Source organism: Schistocerca cancellata, chromosome 5, assembly GCF_023864275.1.
Source record: "Schistocerca cancellata isolate TAMUIC-IGC-003103 chromosome 5, iqSchCanc2.1, whole genome shotgun sequence".
NCBI lineage: Eukaryota > Metazoa > Arthropoda > Insecta > Orthoptera > Acrididae > Schistocerca > Schistocerca cancellata.
The window spans coordinates 82,499,852-82,518,255 of NC_064630.1; the positions used below are offsets into that span (position 1 = coordinate 82,499,852).

At 42.8% G+C, this 18,404-nt stretch overlaps 1 protein-coding gene across 1 annotated transcript in view; it reads left to right on the forward strand.

The window, feature by feature from the left end:
- The window catches only part of LOC126188215 (uncharacterized), a 434,258-nt gene that overhangs the window by 408,176 nt on the left and 7,678 nt on the right, over positions 1–18,404 (forward strand). The window contains exon 3 of the mRNA XM_049929768.1: positions 2,543–2,659. Coding sequence (XP_049785725.1) covers positions 2,543–2,659 — 117 coding nt within the window. The remainder of the gene's footprint in view (positions 1–2,542; positions 2,660–18,404) is intronic.

Genomic DNA, 18,404 nt, shown 5'->3' on the forward strand with positions numbered 1-18,404 from the left:
CCACCGACATTCTGCATATGTCATCTGCTCCGATTCCCTGAGCGCTATCCAGAGCCTCAGTGATCCGTACCCGGTTCACCCTTTCGTACACCGGATCCAACGCTCTCTTCAGCAGCTGGTGGACGTCGGTTCTCCGGTTAGCTTTATGTGGGTTCCTGGCCATGTCGGTATCCCTGGGAACGAAGCTGCAGATGCCGCGGCCAAGGCTGCGGTCCTCCAGCCTCGGACAGCTTCTTGTTGTGTCCCTTCGTCCGATTTTAGCAGGGTCATTTGTCGGCGCATTTTATCGCTGTGGCATGCCGATTGGGCTGCACTTACAGACAACAAGCTTCGGGCCTTGAAACCTCTTCCCGTGGCTTGGACGTCCTCCTCACGCCCTTCTCGGCGGGAGGAGGTAGTTTTGGCCCGGTTACGAATTGGACAATGCCGGTTCAGCCATCGCCATCTGCTGACGGCTGCGCCGGCACCGTTCTGTCCATGTGGGCAATTGCTGACGGTCCGCCACATTTTAACGTCCTGTCCGGATTTTAACACACTGCGTCTTGATCTTGGCCTGCCATGTACTCTAGAAGCCATTTTAGCGGATGACCCACGAGCAGCTGCTCGCGTTCTTCATTTTATCAATTTGACAACCCTCTCTACGGACGTTTGATTATGCTGTTTTCTTTTTTTAATCCTATGCCTCAGTCTGTCTTTTATCGTGTTTTCCGTTTCGTTGCTGTTTTAAACTTGTGACTCGCGGTGCATTCCTAACGTAGTCTGGGCGCTAATGACCGTTGAAGTTGTGCACCCTAAAACCACAAAAAAAAGTCCTTAAGTTAGTTAGTTTTAAGTAGTTCTAAGTTCTAGGGGACTGATGACCTCAGATGTTAAGTCCCATAGTGCTCAGAGCCATTTGAACCAATTTTGTAGGTTATAGAGTTACCTATTTGCAAACTCGCAAATGGAGGCGTACTGAAGATCTGACGTCGCAAATATTAAGCCTAGCTTACACGACGACATTGGCTTGCGCCACTCGTTGCGCAGAATGAGTTGCACGCAAATGTTTTCATATTTGACTGTAGACACGGCGAAACCAGAACACTTCAGTTTCGTCGTTTTTGTGGTTCCTGAGTCGAGTCTGAAATGCAAGTTTTGGCAGCTGCACGTCGCACTAGTTGTTGCGTGGAATCGCTGCATAAGAAAAAAAAATAGTAATAATAATAAGAAGAAACGTGTTTCGATTCGTGACTGGGTGAAGAAAAGACGTCAGCTTGGTTGCTCAGCACCCTTGCAGAAATAATTTGTAACGGAAGGCCCAAGAAGTTCTTTTATCTTATAATGTCACCAGAACTGTTACCGTTTCCTCTAAATAGAGTTAATTATGCGATAAGGAATAAAGATATTGTAATTTATGAATCACTGTCGCCAGAACTGAAATTACGTATCACATTGAATCCATTACAATCGAGAACACTCGGCGTGCTATAAGATGCAGTTTTAGTTGGTGATGACGCTTTTTCATTAACACCAATAATCATTAACAGTAATAATTATTAAAATAAACTGCAGTAATTATTCGAAGCAGGCCGCATTAAGAAGAGAATAGTTTGCAAACTACTCTCTTGAAGATAGAATTGTAGTGGCAATATTTCAAAATTCAAACATTTGTGAATGGGGAGCACTGCTGCGACGTTTTAAATAGAATTGTAGTGGCAATATTTCAAAATTCAAACATTTGTGAATGGGGAGCACTGCTGCGACGTTTTAAATAGATAATTATTGAATGAGGAATGTAGCTTCTTGATTTGTGTAGCCTTCCCTCCTGTCGAGAATATTCCTTAAAAAAAAAAACACGGCCAACTCGAATGATGGAATTTTAGTCTTGTAGACGAAAGCATTTCCACAGCTAGAATTACATTTGCTTGTATTTTTCTTTATTCAGTTCTATATGTGCTCCTAATTCAATAAATTTTGCCCTGCAGCTAGATGTTATCAAACTATCTATGTCCTAATCGGACGTGACTGTCTCAGGAGCAGCAATGTGTTGCTTATTTTTGTAATCAGCATCACTGAAATCCCACTAACACCTATGCAAAGCATAGATATCCAAAAGCGAACGTTATTCTCCGTTCCCCACTTCATATTTCAGTGTGTCTACACTCAACGAACACACACAACCTCAAAACTCGTGCAACTAGTGTCGCCAAAGATGGAACACGCCAAAACTTTAGTTTCACCGACGAGTTGCGCAAACGCGCGGCTCGCATGCGCAGTGGACGGTAGCGCAGTTGCTGCAACCTAGTGTCGACGTGTAAACTAGGCTTTACAATGTATAGATACAAGACCTCCAACTAAGATCCTATTTGTCGCAGGAGTGCGTATCCTGATATACTGTGTTATTGACAGCTTATCTAGCTTTCAGCACGACTTAGGCGATCGCTGTCTTATTATTCGTAACTTAGTAAATATTTTTTTCACAAGGAACAATCTGACTTACTTGCCCATTTAAGTTTTGTTCCTTAGTTTCATGCTGTTACCAATATTTTTGTGTGTGTTTCAGGACACACCAAACAAGATGTCCAACAGGAAGCTACAGTCGCCTAGGGCTGTGGCTGAAGCTGTTGACGTGAACGTGTTGCAGTCGAAGGTCGAGACGCTGTCTTGGCAGCTTCGTCAGGTGAGTGTGTGCAACATATACCACACCTACTGTTCTGCTCCGCGACTTGCAGATAGGTAACACCTACAGTTTCAGCAACATTGACTTATTAGGGTTTCTGTTACAATCGCATTTTGGGCTTGGGATGGCAGTTCATTTACACACGAAGTATAACTTGTTAATAAAAGCTGTAACGAATATCCTTGATTTTTTGTTAGAATTTAGGACCAAAATGAAAATAAAGGAGTTGCCACTCAAATGACAGTTGAAAATTTGTGGCAGGACAAAGACGCCAACCTGATTTTTCTACCCTGCTGCATATTCTCAGTTTTCGTCTTAGATGCGTATGACTAAGCTTCTTCAGTAAGTAATGGGGCCCACAGTAAATCTTTGATTTCGTGAAACATGAATGCGAGTAATCAACTACTCTTAGACTTTAATCCGGTACAAGATGAGACATTAAATTGTGATCCTCCTTCCGTCCTCCTTTCTTTATCAAACCAGGTAATCTAACATCATAGAAAAAAACCTAAACACCTCTACGTTTGCTTTAAGAGTAGGCCTACTATGGGAACCACCGCGCGGAGTGGCCGCGCGATTTGAGGCGCCATGTCACGGTTTACGCTGCCCCTCCCGCCGGAGGTTAGAGTCCTCCCTCGAGACATGGGTGTGTGTGTTGTTCTTAGCGTGTTAGGATAACCTAGCTTAAGTAGTATGTAACTCTAGGGACCGACGACCTCGGCAGTTTAGTCCATTAGTAATTCACACACATTTAAACATTTTACTATGGGAACTACTGTCTTGTCGGAAACAGAGTTCTGATCTTTTACATACAAATGAAGAATTAAGAAGAAAATTGTGATGTGCACTAGAACTAAGTCGGAAAACAGATTCATATAAATACTTCAGAATGACGTTAGAAATTAAGAACCGTTACAATATTGCCAAGCAAAGGATTTCTTGCTCAAACATCTTTATAAACTGACTTACAGTGGCTTAGTACCCAGCACACAAGCTCTTTGGCACTCTGTGTGTCCCACCTGGTGAGGTTGCCGGTCCAGTCTGCCTCCTGTGCCAAGACTGTAGCCTGATAGTTGCGCTAAATGAAATGTTTCACACTGGCTGCAATGTATATTACTGTCGTCTGACAGAAATGCACGCTAATTTCCTTCTGCAATCTCTGCTGCACTCCCAAAAATTCATTTCACTGATAACCTTTCTCCAACCCTGTGAGGCTACCATGCCTTCTATCTGAACTGTACTGGTCCTGAGAGAGCAACAGGGGGGAGGGAGGTGTCGTATATACACAATTTTTCATCAATCTTCTGCCTTACTTGATGCGACCTGCCACAAATTCCTCTCCTGTGCCAACTTCACCATCTCACAGTAACACTTTCAACCTACATCCTCAATTATTTGCTGTATGTATTCCAATCTCTGCCTTCCTCTGCAGTTTTTGTCCTCTACAGCTGCCTCTAGTACCCTGAAACTCATTCTCTGATGCGTTGTCTCCTATCATCTTGTCCCTTCTCCATGTCCGTGTTTCCCACATATTCCTTTCCTCTCTGATTCTGTGCAGAACCTCCTTATTCCTTCTCAGTCCGCCTAATTCTCAACATTCGCCTGCAGCACCACATGTCAAATACTTCGATTCCCTTCTGTTCCGGTTTTCCCCGCAGTCAATGTTTCACTACCATACAATAGTGTACGCCAAACGTACATTCTCAGAAATTTCTTCCTCAGTTTAAGGCCTATATTTGATACTAACATTGATTTCTCTTGGCCAGGAATGCCCTTTTTGCCAGTGCTAGTTTGCTATTGATGTCCTACTTGCTCTGCCCGTCACTGGTTTTTTGTTGCCTAGTTAGTAGAATTCCTTAACTTCATCTACTTCATGGCCATCATATTTCTAGCTGTTCTCGTTTCTGCCACTTCTCATAACTATAGTCTTTCTTCGATTTACTCTCCGTCCCTATTCTGTACTCATTAGATTAATTCCATTCAGCATATTTTGTAATTTTCCATTCAGCGTATCTTGTAATATTTCTTCACTTTCACTCGGGATAGCAATGTCACCAGCGAAGCGTATCATTGATATCCTTTCACCTTGAATTTTAATTCCACTCCTGAACCTTCATTTTATTTCTGTCATTGCTTCTTCGATGTACAGTTTGAATAATAGAGGGGAAAGACTACATCCCAGCCTTTACACCCTTTTTAATCGGAGCTCTTCATTGTTGGCTGTCCACGCATTCTGTTCCCTCTTGGGTCAGATGTTATGTCGCCAGACTCATACATTCTACACACCAACGTGAATAGTTGTGTTGCTGCCACTTCCCCCAATGATTTTAGAAATTCTGATGGAATGTTATCTACCCCTTCTGCCTCATTTGATCTTAAGTCTTCCAAAACTCATTTAAATTCTGATTCTAATACTGGATCCTGTATCTCTTCTAAATGGACTCCTGTTTTTCTTCTACTGCGTCAGACAAGTCTTTCTTCTCATAGAGGCCTTCTATCTACTCTCTCGACCTGTCCGCTCTCTCCACTGCAGTTAACAGTGGAATTCCTGTTGCACCCTTTATATTACCACCCTTGGTTTTAATGTGACCGAAAGCTGTTTAGACTTTCCTCTATGGAGTCTATCCTTCCAACAATACATGGTTATTACAAATGATTGAAGCGATTTCACAGCTCTACAATAACTTTATTATTTGAGATATTTTCACAATGCTTTGCACACACATACAAAAACTCAGTTTTTTTAGGCATTCACAAATGTTCGATATGGGCCCCTTTAGTGATTCGGCAGACATCAAGCTGATAATCAAGTTCCTCCCACACTCGGCGCAGCATGTCCCCATCGTTGATGCGAGCTAGCAGTTCTGGCACGTTTAAACACTGAATCTTTCACATAACCCCACAGAAAGAAATCGCATGGGGTTAAGTTGGGAGAGCGTGGAGACCATGACATGAATTGCTGATTATGATCTCCACCACGACCGATCCATCGGTTTTCCAATCTCCTGTTTAAGAAATGCCGAACATCATGATGGAAGTGCGGTGGGGCACCATCCTGTTGAAAGATGAAGTCGGCGCTGTCGGTCTCCAGTTCTGGCATGAGCCAATTTTCTGCGGGCTACGCGTGAAACTTGCCCGCACGTGTTCAACCGTTTCTTCGCTCACAGCAGGCCGACCCGTTGATTTCCCCTTCAAGAGGCATCCAGAAGCTTTAAACTGCGCATACCATCGCCGAATGGAGTTTTAGCAGTTAGTGGATCTTTGTTGAACTTCGTCCTGAAGTGTCGTTGCACTGTTATGACTGACTGATGTGAGTGCATTTCAAGCACGACATACGCTTTCTCGGCTCCTGTCGCCATTTTGTCTCACTGCGCTCTCGAGCGCTCTGGCGGCAGAAACCTGAAGTGCAGCTTCAGCCGAACAAAACTTTGAGTTTTTCTACGTATCTGTAGTGTGTAGTGACCATATGTCAATGAATGGAGCTACAGTGAATTTATGAAATCGCTTCAATCATTTGTAATAGCCCTGTATTTTCTTTATCGATTGCTTCACATTTTTCGTGGAGCCAATTTCGTTTTAGCTTCCCTGCACACCTTATTTATTTCATTCCTCACCGAATTGTATTTCTGTACTCCTGAGTTTCTCGGGACATTTTTGTACTTCGTCCTTTCATTGATCAACTGAACTATTTCTTGTTACCCATGGTTTCATCGCAGTTACTTCTTCGTACCTCCGTTTTCCTTTCCAACTTCTGTGATGGCCCTTTATAGAGATGTCCACTCCTCTTCAACTGTACTGCCTACTGAGCTGTTCCTTATTGCTGTATCTATGGTCTTAGAGAACTTAAAGCATTGCTTGTTATCACTTAGTACTTTCCATATCCCACTTCTTTGCGTATTGATTCTTCCTGATTAATGTCTTAAACTTCAGTCTACTCTTCATCACTACTACATTGTGATCTGAGTCTGTATCTGCTCCAGGGTACGCCTTACAATCCAATATCTGATTTCGAAATATCTGTCTGACCACAATGTAATTTAACTGAAATCTTCCCGTATCACCCGGCCCTTTCCAAGTATACCTCCTCTGCTTGTGATTCTTGAACAGAGTATTCGCTATCACTAGCTGAAATTTGTTACAGAACTCAATTAGTCTTTCTCTCTCTCATTCCTTGTCCCAAGCCCATATTCGTCAGTAACCTTTTCTTCTACTCCTTCCCCTACAGTTGCATTCCAGGCCCCCCCATGGCTATTAAATTTTCATCTCCCTTTTACGTACTGTGTTACCCTTTCAGTATCCTCATATACTTTCTCTTTCTCTATCTCTTCATCTTCAACTTGCGACGTCAGCATGTGTACCTGAACTACTGTTGTTGGTGTTGGTTTGCTGTCAATTCTGATAAGAACAACCCTATCACTGAACTGTTCACAGTAACACACGCCTTGCTCTACCTTCCTGTTCATGACGAATGCAGTTATACCATTTTCTGCTGCTGTTGATATTACCCTATACTCATCTTATCAGAAATCCTTATCTTCTTTCCATTTAACTTCTCTGACCCCTACTATAACTAGATTGAGCCTTTGCATTTTCCATTTCAGATTTTCTAGTTTCCTTACCACGTTCAAACTTCTGACATTCCACTACCTGACTCGTAGAACGTTATCCTTCTGTTGATTGTTCAGTCTCTCATGGTCACCTCCCTCTTGGCAGTCCCCTGCCAGAGATCTGAATGAGGGCTGTTCTGGAATCTTTTTGCCAATGGAGAGATCATCATGAAACTTTGTCAATCACAGACCGCATGTCCTGTGGAAACATTTTGTGTCTCTTTAATGCAGTGACTTCCATTGCCTTCTGCATCTTCATGATAACTGCTGATTAGTCCACCTTTAAGGGCAGTTTCCCACCCCAAGGACAAGAGAGTGCCCTGAACCTCTGTCTGCTCCTCCCCCCTCTTTGTGAAGATCTTTGACGGAATGAGGATGGCCTCTTATGCTGGAAGTCTTCAGCCACCAATGCTGATCATTAATCGAAATTGATACAGTGATGTGTTTCGAACATGGGACCAAAGACGCTTTAACTACTAATCAAAGACGCCTCCCCCTAGACCAAGGGTGTGGGTTGTACACTCCTGGAAATTGAAATAAGAACACCGTGAATTCATTGTCCCAGGAAGGGGAAACTTTATTGACACATTCCTGGGGTCAGATACATCACATGATCACACTGACAGAACCACAGGCACATAGACACAGGCAACAGAGCATGCACAATGTCGGCACTAGTACAGTGTATATCCACCTTTCGCAGCAATGCAGGCTGCTATTCTCCCATGGAGACGATCGTAGAGATGCTGGATGTAGTCCTGTGGAACGGCTTGCTATGCCATTTCCACCTGGCGCCTCAGTTGGACCAGCGTTCGTGCTGGACGTGCAGACCACGTGAGACGACGCTTCATCCAGTCCCAAACATGCTCAATGGGGGACAGATCCGGAGATCTTGCTGGCCAGGGTAGTTGACTTACACCTTCTAGAGCACGTTGGGTGGCACTGGATACATGCGGACGTGCATTGTCCTGTTGGAGCAGCAAGTTCCCCTGACGGTCTAGGAATGGTAGAACGATGGGTTCGATGACGGTTTGGATGTACCGTGCACTATTCAGTGTCCCCTCGACGATCACCAGTGGTGTACGGCCAGTGTAGGAGATCGCTCCCCACACCATGATGCCGGGTGTTGGCCCTGTGTGCCTCGGTCGTATGCAGTCCTGATTGTGGCGCTCACCTGCACGGCGCCAAACACGCATACGACCATCATTGGCACCAAGGCAGAAGCGACTCTCATCGCTGAAGAGGACACGTCTCCATTCGTACCTCCATTCACGCCTGTCGCGACACCACGGGAGGCGGGCTGCACGATGTTGGGGCGTGAGCGGAAGACGGCCTAACGGTGTGCGGGACCGTAGCCCAGCTTCATGGAGACGGTTGCGAATGGTCCTCGCCGATACCCCAGGAGCAACAGTGTCCCTAATTTGCTGGGAAGTGGCGGTGCGGTCCCCTACGGCACTGCGTAGGATCCTACGGTCTTGGCGTGCATCCGTGCGTCGCTGCGGTCCGGTCCCAGGTCGACGGGCACGTGCACCTTCCGCCGACCACTGGCGACAACATCGATGTACTGTGGAGACCTCACGCCCCACGTGTTGAGCAATTCGGCGGTACGTCCACCCGGCCTCCCGCATGCCCACTATACGCCCTCGCTCAAAGTCCGTCAACTGCACATACGGTTCACGTCCACGCTGTCGCGGCATGCTACCAGTGTTAAAGACTGCGATGGAGTTCCGTATGCCACGGCAAACTGGCTGACACTGACGGCGGCGGTGCACAAATGCTGCGCAGCTAGCGCCATTCGACGGCCAACACCGCGGTTCCTGGTGTGTCCGCTGTGCCGTGCGTGTGATCATTGCTTGTACAGCCCTCTCGCAGTGTCCGGAGCAAGTATGGTGGGTCTGACACACCGGTGTCAATGTGTTCTTTTTTCCATTTCCAGGAGTGTATATTGGTACTAAGAGGAAAACACTGACCTCTGTGTGAACCTCATTGGAAACAACTCTCACCCGCCTCCTCCCCGTTTTCTGCTATTTGAGGATTTTAATGAGGGTACAAGGATGTCTGGTAGGGCCTCTTCAACTTTTCTAGTCCTGTCTTACTCAGTTGCATGTAATATTACGGTATATTGATGATTTTTACTTTATGGACCGTCTGACAGCAACTGAATGAAACACAATTGTAGTACCTTATGCATTTCGCCTTTATTTTCTGCAAGGCATCTTCAGTGGCCTGGAATGTGTACATATGTTTGCTATTTAACTTACATTTTGGTCACTGTACCTACAGGTTATAAATAGTTCTGGTCGTTGGTAATTCCTATTAAGTAATAATATTTTGAACAGCCCTTGCAGGCTGTGTGGATGATTTCCTACATATTACGCTCCTGTTGCATTTTTGGTGTTGTTCTTCTTATAAATGCCAATTTTTTTTCCCCCCACAATTCACGGAACTATGAACTGAACACTTGTTTCGATGAAATGTTTTGATTTGTGTTGTCGACTGTCAGATGTTATTGCTAAAGATCGAATGTTACTGTCAAACTTTCGAGTGTAATTATTGCGGATGTTATTGCAAAAGATCAAATGTTATTGCCAAACTTTCGAGTGTAATTGTTGAAGTATCTGTGGAGCGCGCGCGTGATTTTTGTGTGTGTGTGTGTGTGTGTGTGTGTGTGTGTGTGTGTGTGTGTGTGTGTGTGTGTTTTTATAGGATGGTGGTTGTGGTGTTTAAAATGTTCTGCAAATGTGGAATGCTTTGTTTCGTACTTCCAACACTAGATAAGTTCTTTGTATCGTGTTTCAAAATTCCTGCATGTCATGCCTACGTATACTGCATCACAACTTTGACATTTCAAGTTTATATATTCCTGATTGTTGGAGTTTGTCCCTGTTGGTAGCTGGTTGGCTTAGGTGTGATTGGATGGTTTTCCTAGACTTGTATGCTATTTGGAAGCCCTGTCTCTTTTTGCAACTCTGTGTGTTAGTTTATGTGTGTAGGTCATGGTGTACAATCTGTTTCTTTCCTGTATGGTGTTGTCATTGTGTGTGTGTTGAATGTGTTCGTAAGTTTTCAGCTTGTGAGTTCTCTTGTACTCTAGAAATGTTGTGTTTGTTTTGTATTTGTGTTTTTATTTTTTGGTTGAGCCTGTGTACTATGTGTGTGTCATGCTTGGTTCCTAGCTGTGTGTATGATTGTACTCATTTCTTTTTCATATTTTCTTTTGTTGAGTGGGATTCTGTGTAATCTATCTAACATATGTACTATTGCTGCAAGTTTCTGCCTGTGAGGATGGTTAGACATGGAATTTATTATTGTGTCTGTGGCTGTTGGTTTTCTAAAGATGTTGGTTGTATGTTTGCGGTTTTCTTTTTTTTATTGTAATGTCAAGAAAATTTAATTGATTTTCTGTTTCAAGTGTGAAGTTTTTGTTCTGATGAGCTTTGTTGACTTCCGAATGGACTTTATCTATTTTTTCACTTGACTCATCTACCAGACAAATAATGTCATCCACATATCTGTACCAATATGTCATTCTGAAACTTCCATTAGCGGATATCTTTTCAAATATACGATTTTCTAGATGACTGATGAAAATGTTCGCTAATGTTCCTGATATGGGGGATACCATGGGAAGTCCATCACTTTGTAGATAATCTTTATTTTCAATCTGAATATAGTTTTGTTCAGTTGTCAGTCTGAGCATATTTGTTATTTCTTTTATTGCTTTTGTGGTGAGTTTGCTGTGGGATGAGAGATTTTGTTCTATGATTTCTATTGTTTCTGTGATAGGGATTGAGGTGTACATATTTTCTATGTCAAATGAAATCAGTGATGCAGTGTGTGGTACCTGTATGTTCTGTATGTGTTGTGTTAGGTTTCCTGTGTTTATCACTGTTCTGTTGTTTTCTACTTTATAGAGTTTTGTAACTAACTTTTGGAGGTATTTGGCGCTTGGCGGTTTTTCTGTCTTATGTAGTACTTGTGTTTGTCTGTGAGTGTGTGCTCAATGTTTAAGGCGCTGCAGTCATGGACTGTGCGGCTGGCCCCGCGGAAGTTCGAGTCCTCCCTCGGGCGTGCGTGTGTGTGTGTGTGTGTGTGTGTGTGTGTGTGTGTGTGTGTGTGTTAAGTCCCGTAAGATTTCACACACATTTGAACATTTCAACGTTTTGTTCAATGTTTTTCAGTGTTCATTTCACGTTTGCCTGGAATAGTGTAGTTGGATCTCACTTCAGTTTTTGTATGGCATTTGTCTTTATGTATTTTTTGGTTTTCGTGATGTATCGCTCTTTATCCATGAGTACTGTTAAATTTCCCTTGTCTGCTCTTGTTATTAATATATTATTGTTTGTTACCTTTTCTTTAAACCTTTTCATAGTGGCTGCTTCTGTTTGGTTGTTTTTATTATGTGCCTGCTGTGTTGGAGCATCATTTTTTTTTTCCTTCCCTTCTTCAAATACAGGTTTAATTTCATTTAGTTCTGCTTTTGATTTCGACTTCTGTGCCACTGGAAAAAAAGCCACACGCATCTGTGCCACTGGAAAAAAAAGCCACACGCATACACAAACAGATCACAGATACTTCAGTAATTACACTCGAAAGTTTGGAAATAACATTCGATCTTTAACAATAACAGTCGACAATACAAACCAAAACATTGCATCAAAACAATTGTTCAGTCCATAGTGTTCTGAAATGTGGGGCAAAAACCGCAAATTGGCATTTATAAGAAGAATAACAACACCAAAAATGCAACAGGAGCGTAATATGTAGGAAATCGTCCTTGCAACCTGTAAGGGCTGTTCAAAATATTACTACTTAATAGAAAATATCAACCACCAGATCTCATTAGGTACAGTGACCAAATTGCAAATTAAATAGCAAACATCTGTACATATTCCAGGCCACTGAAGATGCCTTGCAGAAAATAAAGACGATATGCGTATCGCAGTAAAATTGTGTTTCATTCAGTTGCTGTCAGATGGCCCATAAAGTAAAAATTATCAATGTACCGTAATGTGTCTGGTAGGGGCTTTCTTTTTGGCCAGATTTCCTCCGATATTGACTACGGTCACCTCATTGATGGTACTCCTAATTAGTGCCACCCACTACACCTTTTTAGCTGTTGACATTGTGATCTCTTCCTTCAGTCTCTTGGCTTCATTACAGTAAACTCCACTCGATGACCTTTGTGACATAGACCACTTTCTGGTAATCCCGGTCCTCTAAAAGGGCCAACTGGCAATTGCATTGTTTTGCCATTAACTTCGTCCCACTCCATCAGATTGCATGGACAATGTTGTGGGAGATGTCTCTAACATGATCATCTGCGCCCCCCTTCACTTGTGGTCGCTACCATGGTGGACCAGAGACAGTGCAACAGTGATACAGGACCATCGAAGGGTCCTGCAATGTCTCGAGCAACATTGACGACACATCACCCTCATCAACTTTTAGTAGCTTTGTGCAAATGCTTGCTATCTAATTAAATGCAGTCAGAATGAATGCTGGATATGCGGTCTTGCCCACTCTTCACTAATAGCGTGTCTACAGGGTGCAGCGTTCTCGGAATGCTGTACGAGGTGCATTCAAGTTCTAAGGCCTCCGATTTTTTTTCTAATTAACTACTCACCCGAAATCGATGAAACTGGCGTTACTTCTCGACGTAATCGCCCTGCAGACGTACACATTTTTCACAACGCTGACGCCATGATTCCATGGCAGCGGCGAAGGCTTCTTTAGGAGTCTATTTTGACCACTGGAAAATCGCTGAGGCAATAGCAGCACGGCTGGTGAATGTGCGGCCACGGAGAGTGTCTTTCATTGTTGGAAAAAGCCAAAAGTCACTAGGAGCCAGGTCAGGTGAGTAGGGAGCATGAGGAATCACTTCAAAGTTATCACGAAGAAACTGTTGCGTAACGTTAGCTCGATGTGTGGGTGCGTTGTCTTGGTGAAACAGCACACGCGCAGCCCTTCCTGGACGTTTTTGTTGCAGTGCAGGAAGGAATTTGTTCTTAAAAACATTTTCGTAGCATGCACCTGTTACCGTAGTGCCCTTTGGAACGCAATGGGTAAGGATTACGCCCTCGCTGTCCCAGAACTATGGACACCATCATTTTTTCAGCACTGGCGATTATCCGAAATTTTTTTGGTGGCGGTGAATCTGTGTGCTTCCATTGAGCTGACTGGCGCTTTGTTTCTGGATTGAAAAATGGCATCCACGTCTCATCCATTGTCACAACCGACGAAAAGAAAGTTCCATTCGTGCTGTCGTTGCGCGTCAACATTGCTTGGCAACATCCCACAGGGGCAGCCGTGTGGTTGTCCGTCAGCATTCGTGGCACCCATCTGGATGACACTTTTCGCATTTTCAGGTCGTCATGCAGGATTGTGTGCACAGAACCCACAGAAATGCCAACTCTGGAGGCGATCTGTTCAAAAGTCATTCGTCAATCCCCCAAAACAATTCTCTCCACTTTCTCGATCGTGTCAGACCGGCTTGTGCAAGCCCGAGGTTGTTTCGGTTTGTTGTCACACGATGTTCTGCCTTCATTAAACTGTCGAACCCACGAACGCACTTTCGACATACCCATAACTCCATCACCACATGTCTCCTTCAACTGTCGATGAATTTCAATCGGTTTCACACCACGCAAATTCAGAAAACGAATGATTGCACGCTGCTGTTCAAGTAAGGAGAACGTCGCCATTTTAAGTATTTAAAACAGTTCTCATTCTCGGCGCTGGCGGTAAAAATCCATCTGCCTTACGGTGCTGCCATCTCTGGGATGTATTGACAATGAACGCGGCCTCATTTTAAAACAATGCGCATGTTTCTATCTCTTTCCAGTCCGGAGAAAAAAAATCTGAGGCCTTAGAACGTGAATGCACCTCGTACAACAATTTCAAACAAATGACATTAGTAGTTTTATTTCCAGAAAAGCAAATTGACAGTACTTAACTTTACTATAACAAATGTCGCTAGCGAGTGAGGACATGAAAACAGTACAGTTCTTGGTATTAACAGAGTCCAAGGAAACACTTGATACGGACAGTGTAGCACTGATCCCATTGCAGACTTGGGTTGATCATGTGCAGCTGAGGCTAGCAGGAGCTGTGTTTATATGCAGCTGATGTAGGTGGTGCGGTCTGATTCTGCGCACCATTGGCGCACGTTTCTTCTTTGCCTTTTCTGGTCTTTCGTTTTGTTTCTTCGTTCCAGCGTTTGTGGTTACTCCAGAACACTGGGATCACTGTCTCCTGCTTTGGGATGTAGTCTATCCATCCTAGGTGTGAGCCAAGGATGGTGGCGTTTCTACCTATGCGTCATTTCTTGCTTAGCATCTCGGGACCTACTTTGCTACAGTGACAGCATTCTCTTCTTACCTTGCTATCTTTAGAATGCACAAAAGACAAGTTGAAGACACCCGTTATCATTTACCTCAGTGACCCTGAATTATATAGATGAACCTTTTATCGACTGGAAACTGGTTCAGGCTCTAGACTCGTCACCTGACATGACCCCAGACCGTGATTCAATTCATAATGAGGTGATGCAACATCTGAATGCTAGTCACAGAGCCGGCCGGGGTGGCCGAGCGGTTATAGGCGCTGCAGTCTGGAACCGCGCGACCGCTACGGTCGCATATTCGAATCCTGCCTCGGGCATGGATGTGTGTGATGTCCTTAGGTTAGTTAGGTTTAAGTAGTTCTAAGTTCTAGGGGACTGATGACCTTAGAAGTTAAGTCCCATAGTGCTCAGGGCCAGTATGCTACTCACAGACTCAACCTAATCAAGGTGTTCAGCTGTATTTGCCTAGAGAGGTTTTTTTTCCCACTATGGTGGCAGGGGGGGGATGGGGGGGGGGGTTGTTATTGCCATAATTCCAATCCTCAAACCTGAAAAAGAAAATGCAGTATCCATAAACAGCCACCAACCGATTAGCCTCATTATTATGTTCTGCAAGCAGCTTGAAAGGATGGTAATCCAATGATTATGCTGAGTTCGTAAATCATAGAACGTTGTCCCTTTATCACTGTGGTGTTTGGGAGGAACAACCCACAGCCAATCATTTGGTTAGTTTGGAAACAGTAGTTTGACAGGTTTCTCCTAAATGCTAAGATCTCATTGTAGTTCTTGTTTGGCCAATATAAGATATGCACCACTGCTTGGCACCATTACATTTTACTTATCCTCCATGACGGGGGCTTCTAAGACTTCCTACCAATTTGTATTCATCAGTTTTTCCGCTCTCATTTTTATGGGTTATTTCACACGTCACTCAGCTCCCCGTTGGTCCAAAAGAATGATGTCTCATAGGCCTCCATGCTATATCTTGCTCTTCCTTTATTGCCATCAATGGGCTTGTGACCCCTGTCAAACCAGTGGTTTCCCCTCCCCCCCCCCCCCCATCTCCCCTCCCCTGAGTTGTATATTGATGAATTTTCATTTGGCATAGTTTCCAATCTGTAGCAGCCCTTGTCTTAAGTTTATCTCCAGTGGGCCATCCAAAGAACATCCATTTTGATTCTTTCACATGGTTTCCAGTTCTCTCCCATGAAGAAACAGGTTGTGCATTTCTTCCATTGTGTCACAGCTCATCCAGACTCACAACTCTACTGGTGTACCAAGCATTGGATGCCTCAATGTTTGGAACTCCTCTTCAGTAAAAAGGTTACATGGCTGCCCACTATTCCTCAGCTTAAGACTAAATGCATGCAAAAGCTTAACACTCTGCTTCTTCACCCACACATCTTTTGGGTGTGAGTTGCGCTACTCCACTCAGTATTTTCCAAGCCCTGATCTCATACCAGTTGGGTTGCGATTGCCAGGTTTATGGCTCAGTGGTACCTTCACATCGTCATGGAGTAAGACTGGCCAGTGGTACCTTCTGGACAAATTGTGTAGGTAGTCTCCTTGCTGAAGTGGGGATCTTATCTTTTTTATCTTACAGTGACAACTCTTGCATTCTTACACAATCATATGACAATTTCCAAATAATCCAACTTGTTGAAGTCTCTTTGCGTATAGGTGTGTTGACTCCTGGCACTCTCCTTTCTTGGTGGTGGTGGTGATGGTGGTGGTTCACAATTTGAATGCATATCGTGATCCTCTACTGGGACCTCCGCGTAGCCCAATTAGAATTTGCTCCCCATTATTCCATTCCTGTGCACTCTTTCATTATTAGTACCTGGACCACATATTAGGACCAATATATTTCAAGGACTTGAAGTTTTATATGCCTGCACAAGTTTTTGACAAATAAAAAGCATAAAACAAGTACTCCTTGTATATTATTCTATCCAAAAGCACTCTTCCTCTCATGTCATCACGCAAAACAATTTGACATTGGTTATTAGGTAATTTTACAATTTACTTGCATTTCTCAAACCACAATGATTATAAACCAAATGTGTCTTACACTAAATGCAATTACTTCATCTCGTGGTAACAAATATGATGGCCTAGGGTCATCTTACAGCTGTTCACTCTTTTTTATATATGCTTGACATTATAAAGTTAGGTAGTGATCTAGATTACTCGAGAAACAGAAGTACAAATTCAAACAGCCAAGATCGCCATTGTACAGCACTTATTGTGGTGACCGGTTTCAGCAAGTTAAATTGCCATCATCAGATCTGTAAAGCATAGATCAATGTATTAAAGCACAATGGAATCAGATGTAAAGGGGCTTAATAAAATTTTACATAAACATGGTGGAATGTAACATATATTGTGCAATACATTTCACTGAATCTTGATCAACTGCTTCTTATACTGTGTATCATAGAACCATACTTCACGAACACGAGAACAACAATATATCAGCAAGTCAAGCATGAAATAAGTATTACATAAAACAACTTATGTATTGCACTGATTATATGAAATTATGTTTGTCCAGTAACAGAATGAAGACTGAGACTCTCAAGTAAATGTCCAAGATGTTTACTTGATACTCTGTCTTAATTCTGAAAATGTACTAACATTAGCTCAGTGCAATATGTACAGTGTTTCATGTAATAGTAATTTTATGCTTGACTTGCTGATATATGATTGTTCTCGTGTTCATGAAGTATTATTCTTTGATATGACATGATATAATGTGCATTTGATAAAGATACAGTGAAACAACTCCAGAAGGCATGTCATATTACGTGATATATTCCATGTTTATGTAAAACTGTGTTATGCTACAATCGTATTATACCCCTTCATATCTGATCCCAGTGTGCTTGAAAGAGTTGATCTATGCTTTACAGCTCTGATGATGGCAATGTAATTTACTGAGACTGTTCATAACAATCAGTGTTGTACAATTGCAATCTTGGCTGTTTGAAGCTGTACTTCTGTTTCTACATAATTATTTTTTTTATTAGTCATTCTTGCATCTAATGCTACTTGGATAATCTTTATCACAAAATTGTACTCACATTCATCTACATCATCTACACCGATGCTCTGCAAACCATACTTAAGTGCCTGGCAAAGGGTTCATAGAGTCACCTTCACAATAATTCTCTATTATTCCAGTCTCCAACAGCACATAGAAAAAACTGACACCTGTATCTTTCAGACTTCCCTTATTTTATTACAATCATCATTTCTCCCTACTCAGTGTCAACAAAATATTTTCATATTTGGAGGAGAAAATTGGTGACTGAAATTTCATCAGAAGTTTCAGCTGCAGTGAAAAGGCCTTTGTTTTAATGATGTCCATCCAAAACCCTATATCACGTCAGTGACAGTCTCTCCCTATTTCTCTATTTCTGTGCTCTTCTTTGAACTTTCTTGATGTACTCTTTTAATCGGACTCCACAGCACCCAGCAGTAGTCTAAAGAGGACGGACAAGTGTAGTGTAGGCAGTCTCTTTAGTATATCTGTTGCATCTTCTAAGTGTTCTGCCAATAAAATGGAGTCTTTGATTCACACTCCCCACAACATTTTCTGTGTGTTCTTTCCAATTTAAGTTGTTTGTTATTGTAATTCGTAGGTATTTAGTTGAATTTATGGTATTTAGAATTGACTGATTTATAATGTAACTGGAGTTTGGATAAAATCTTTCAAAGCATTTACAAACACATGAAATATTAACCAAAAGCAATTGTGTCTAAAAATTTGTTGCTTGGTCCACACAAAGTG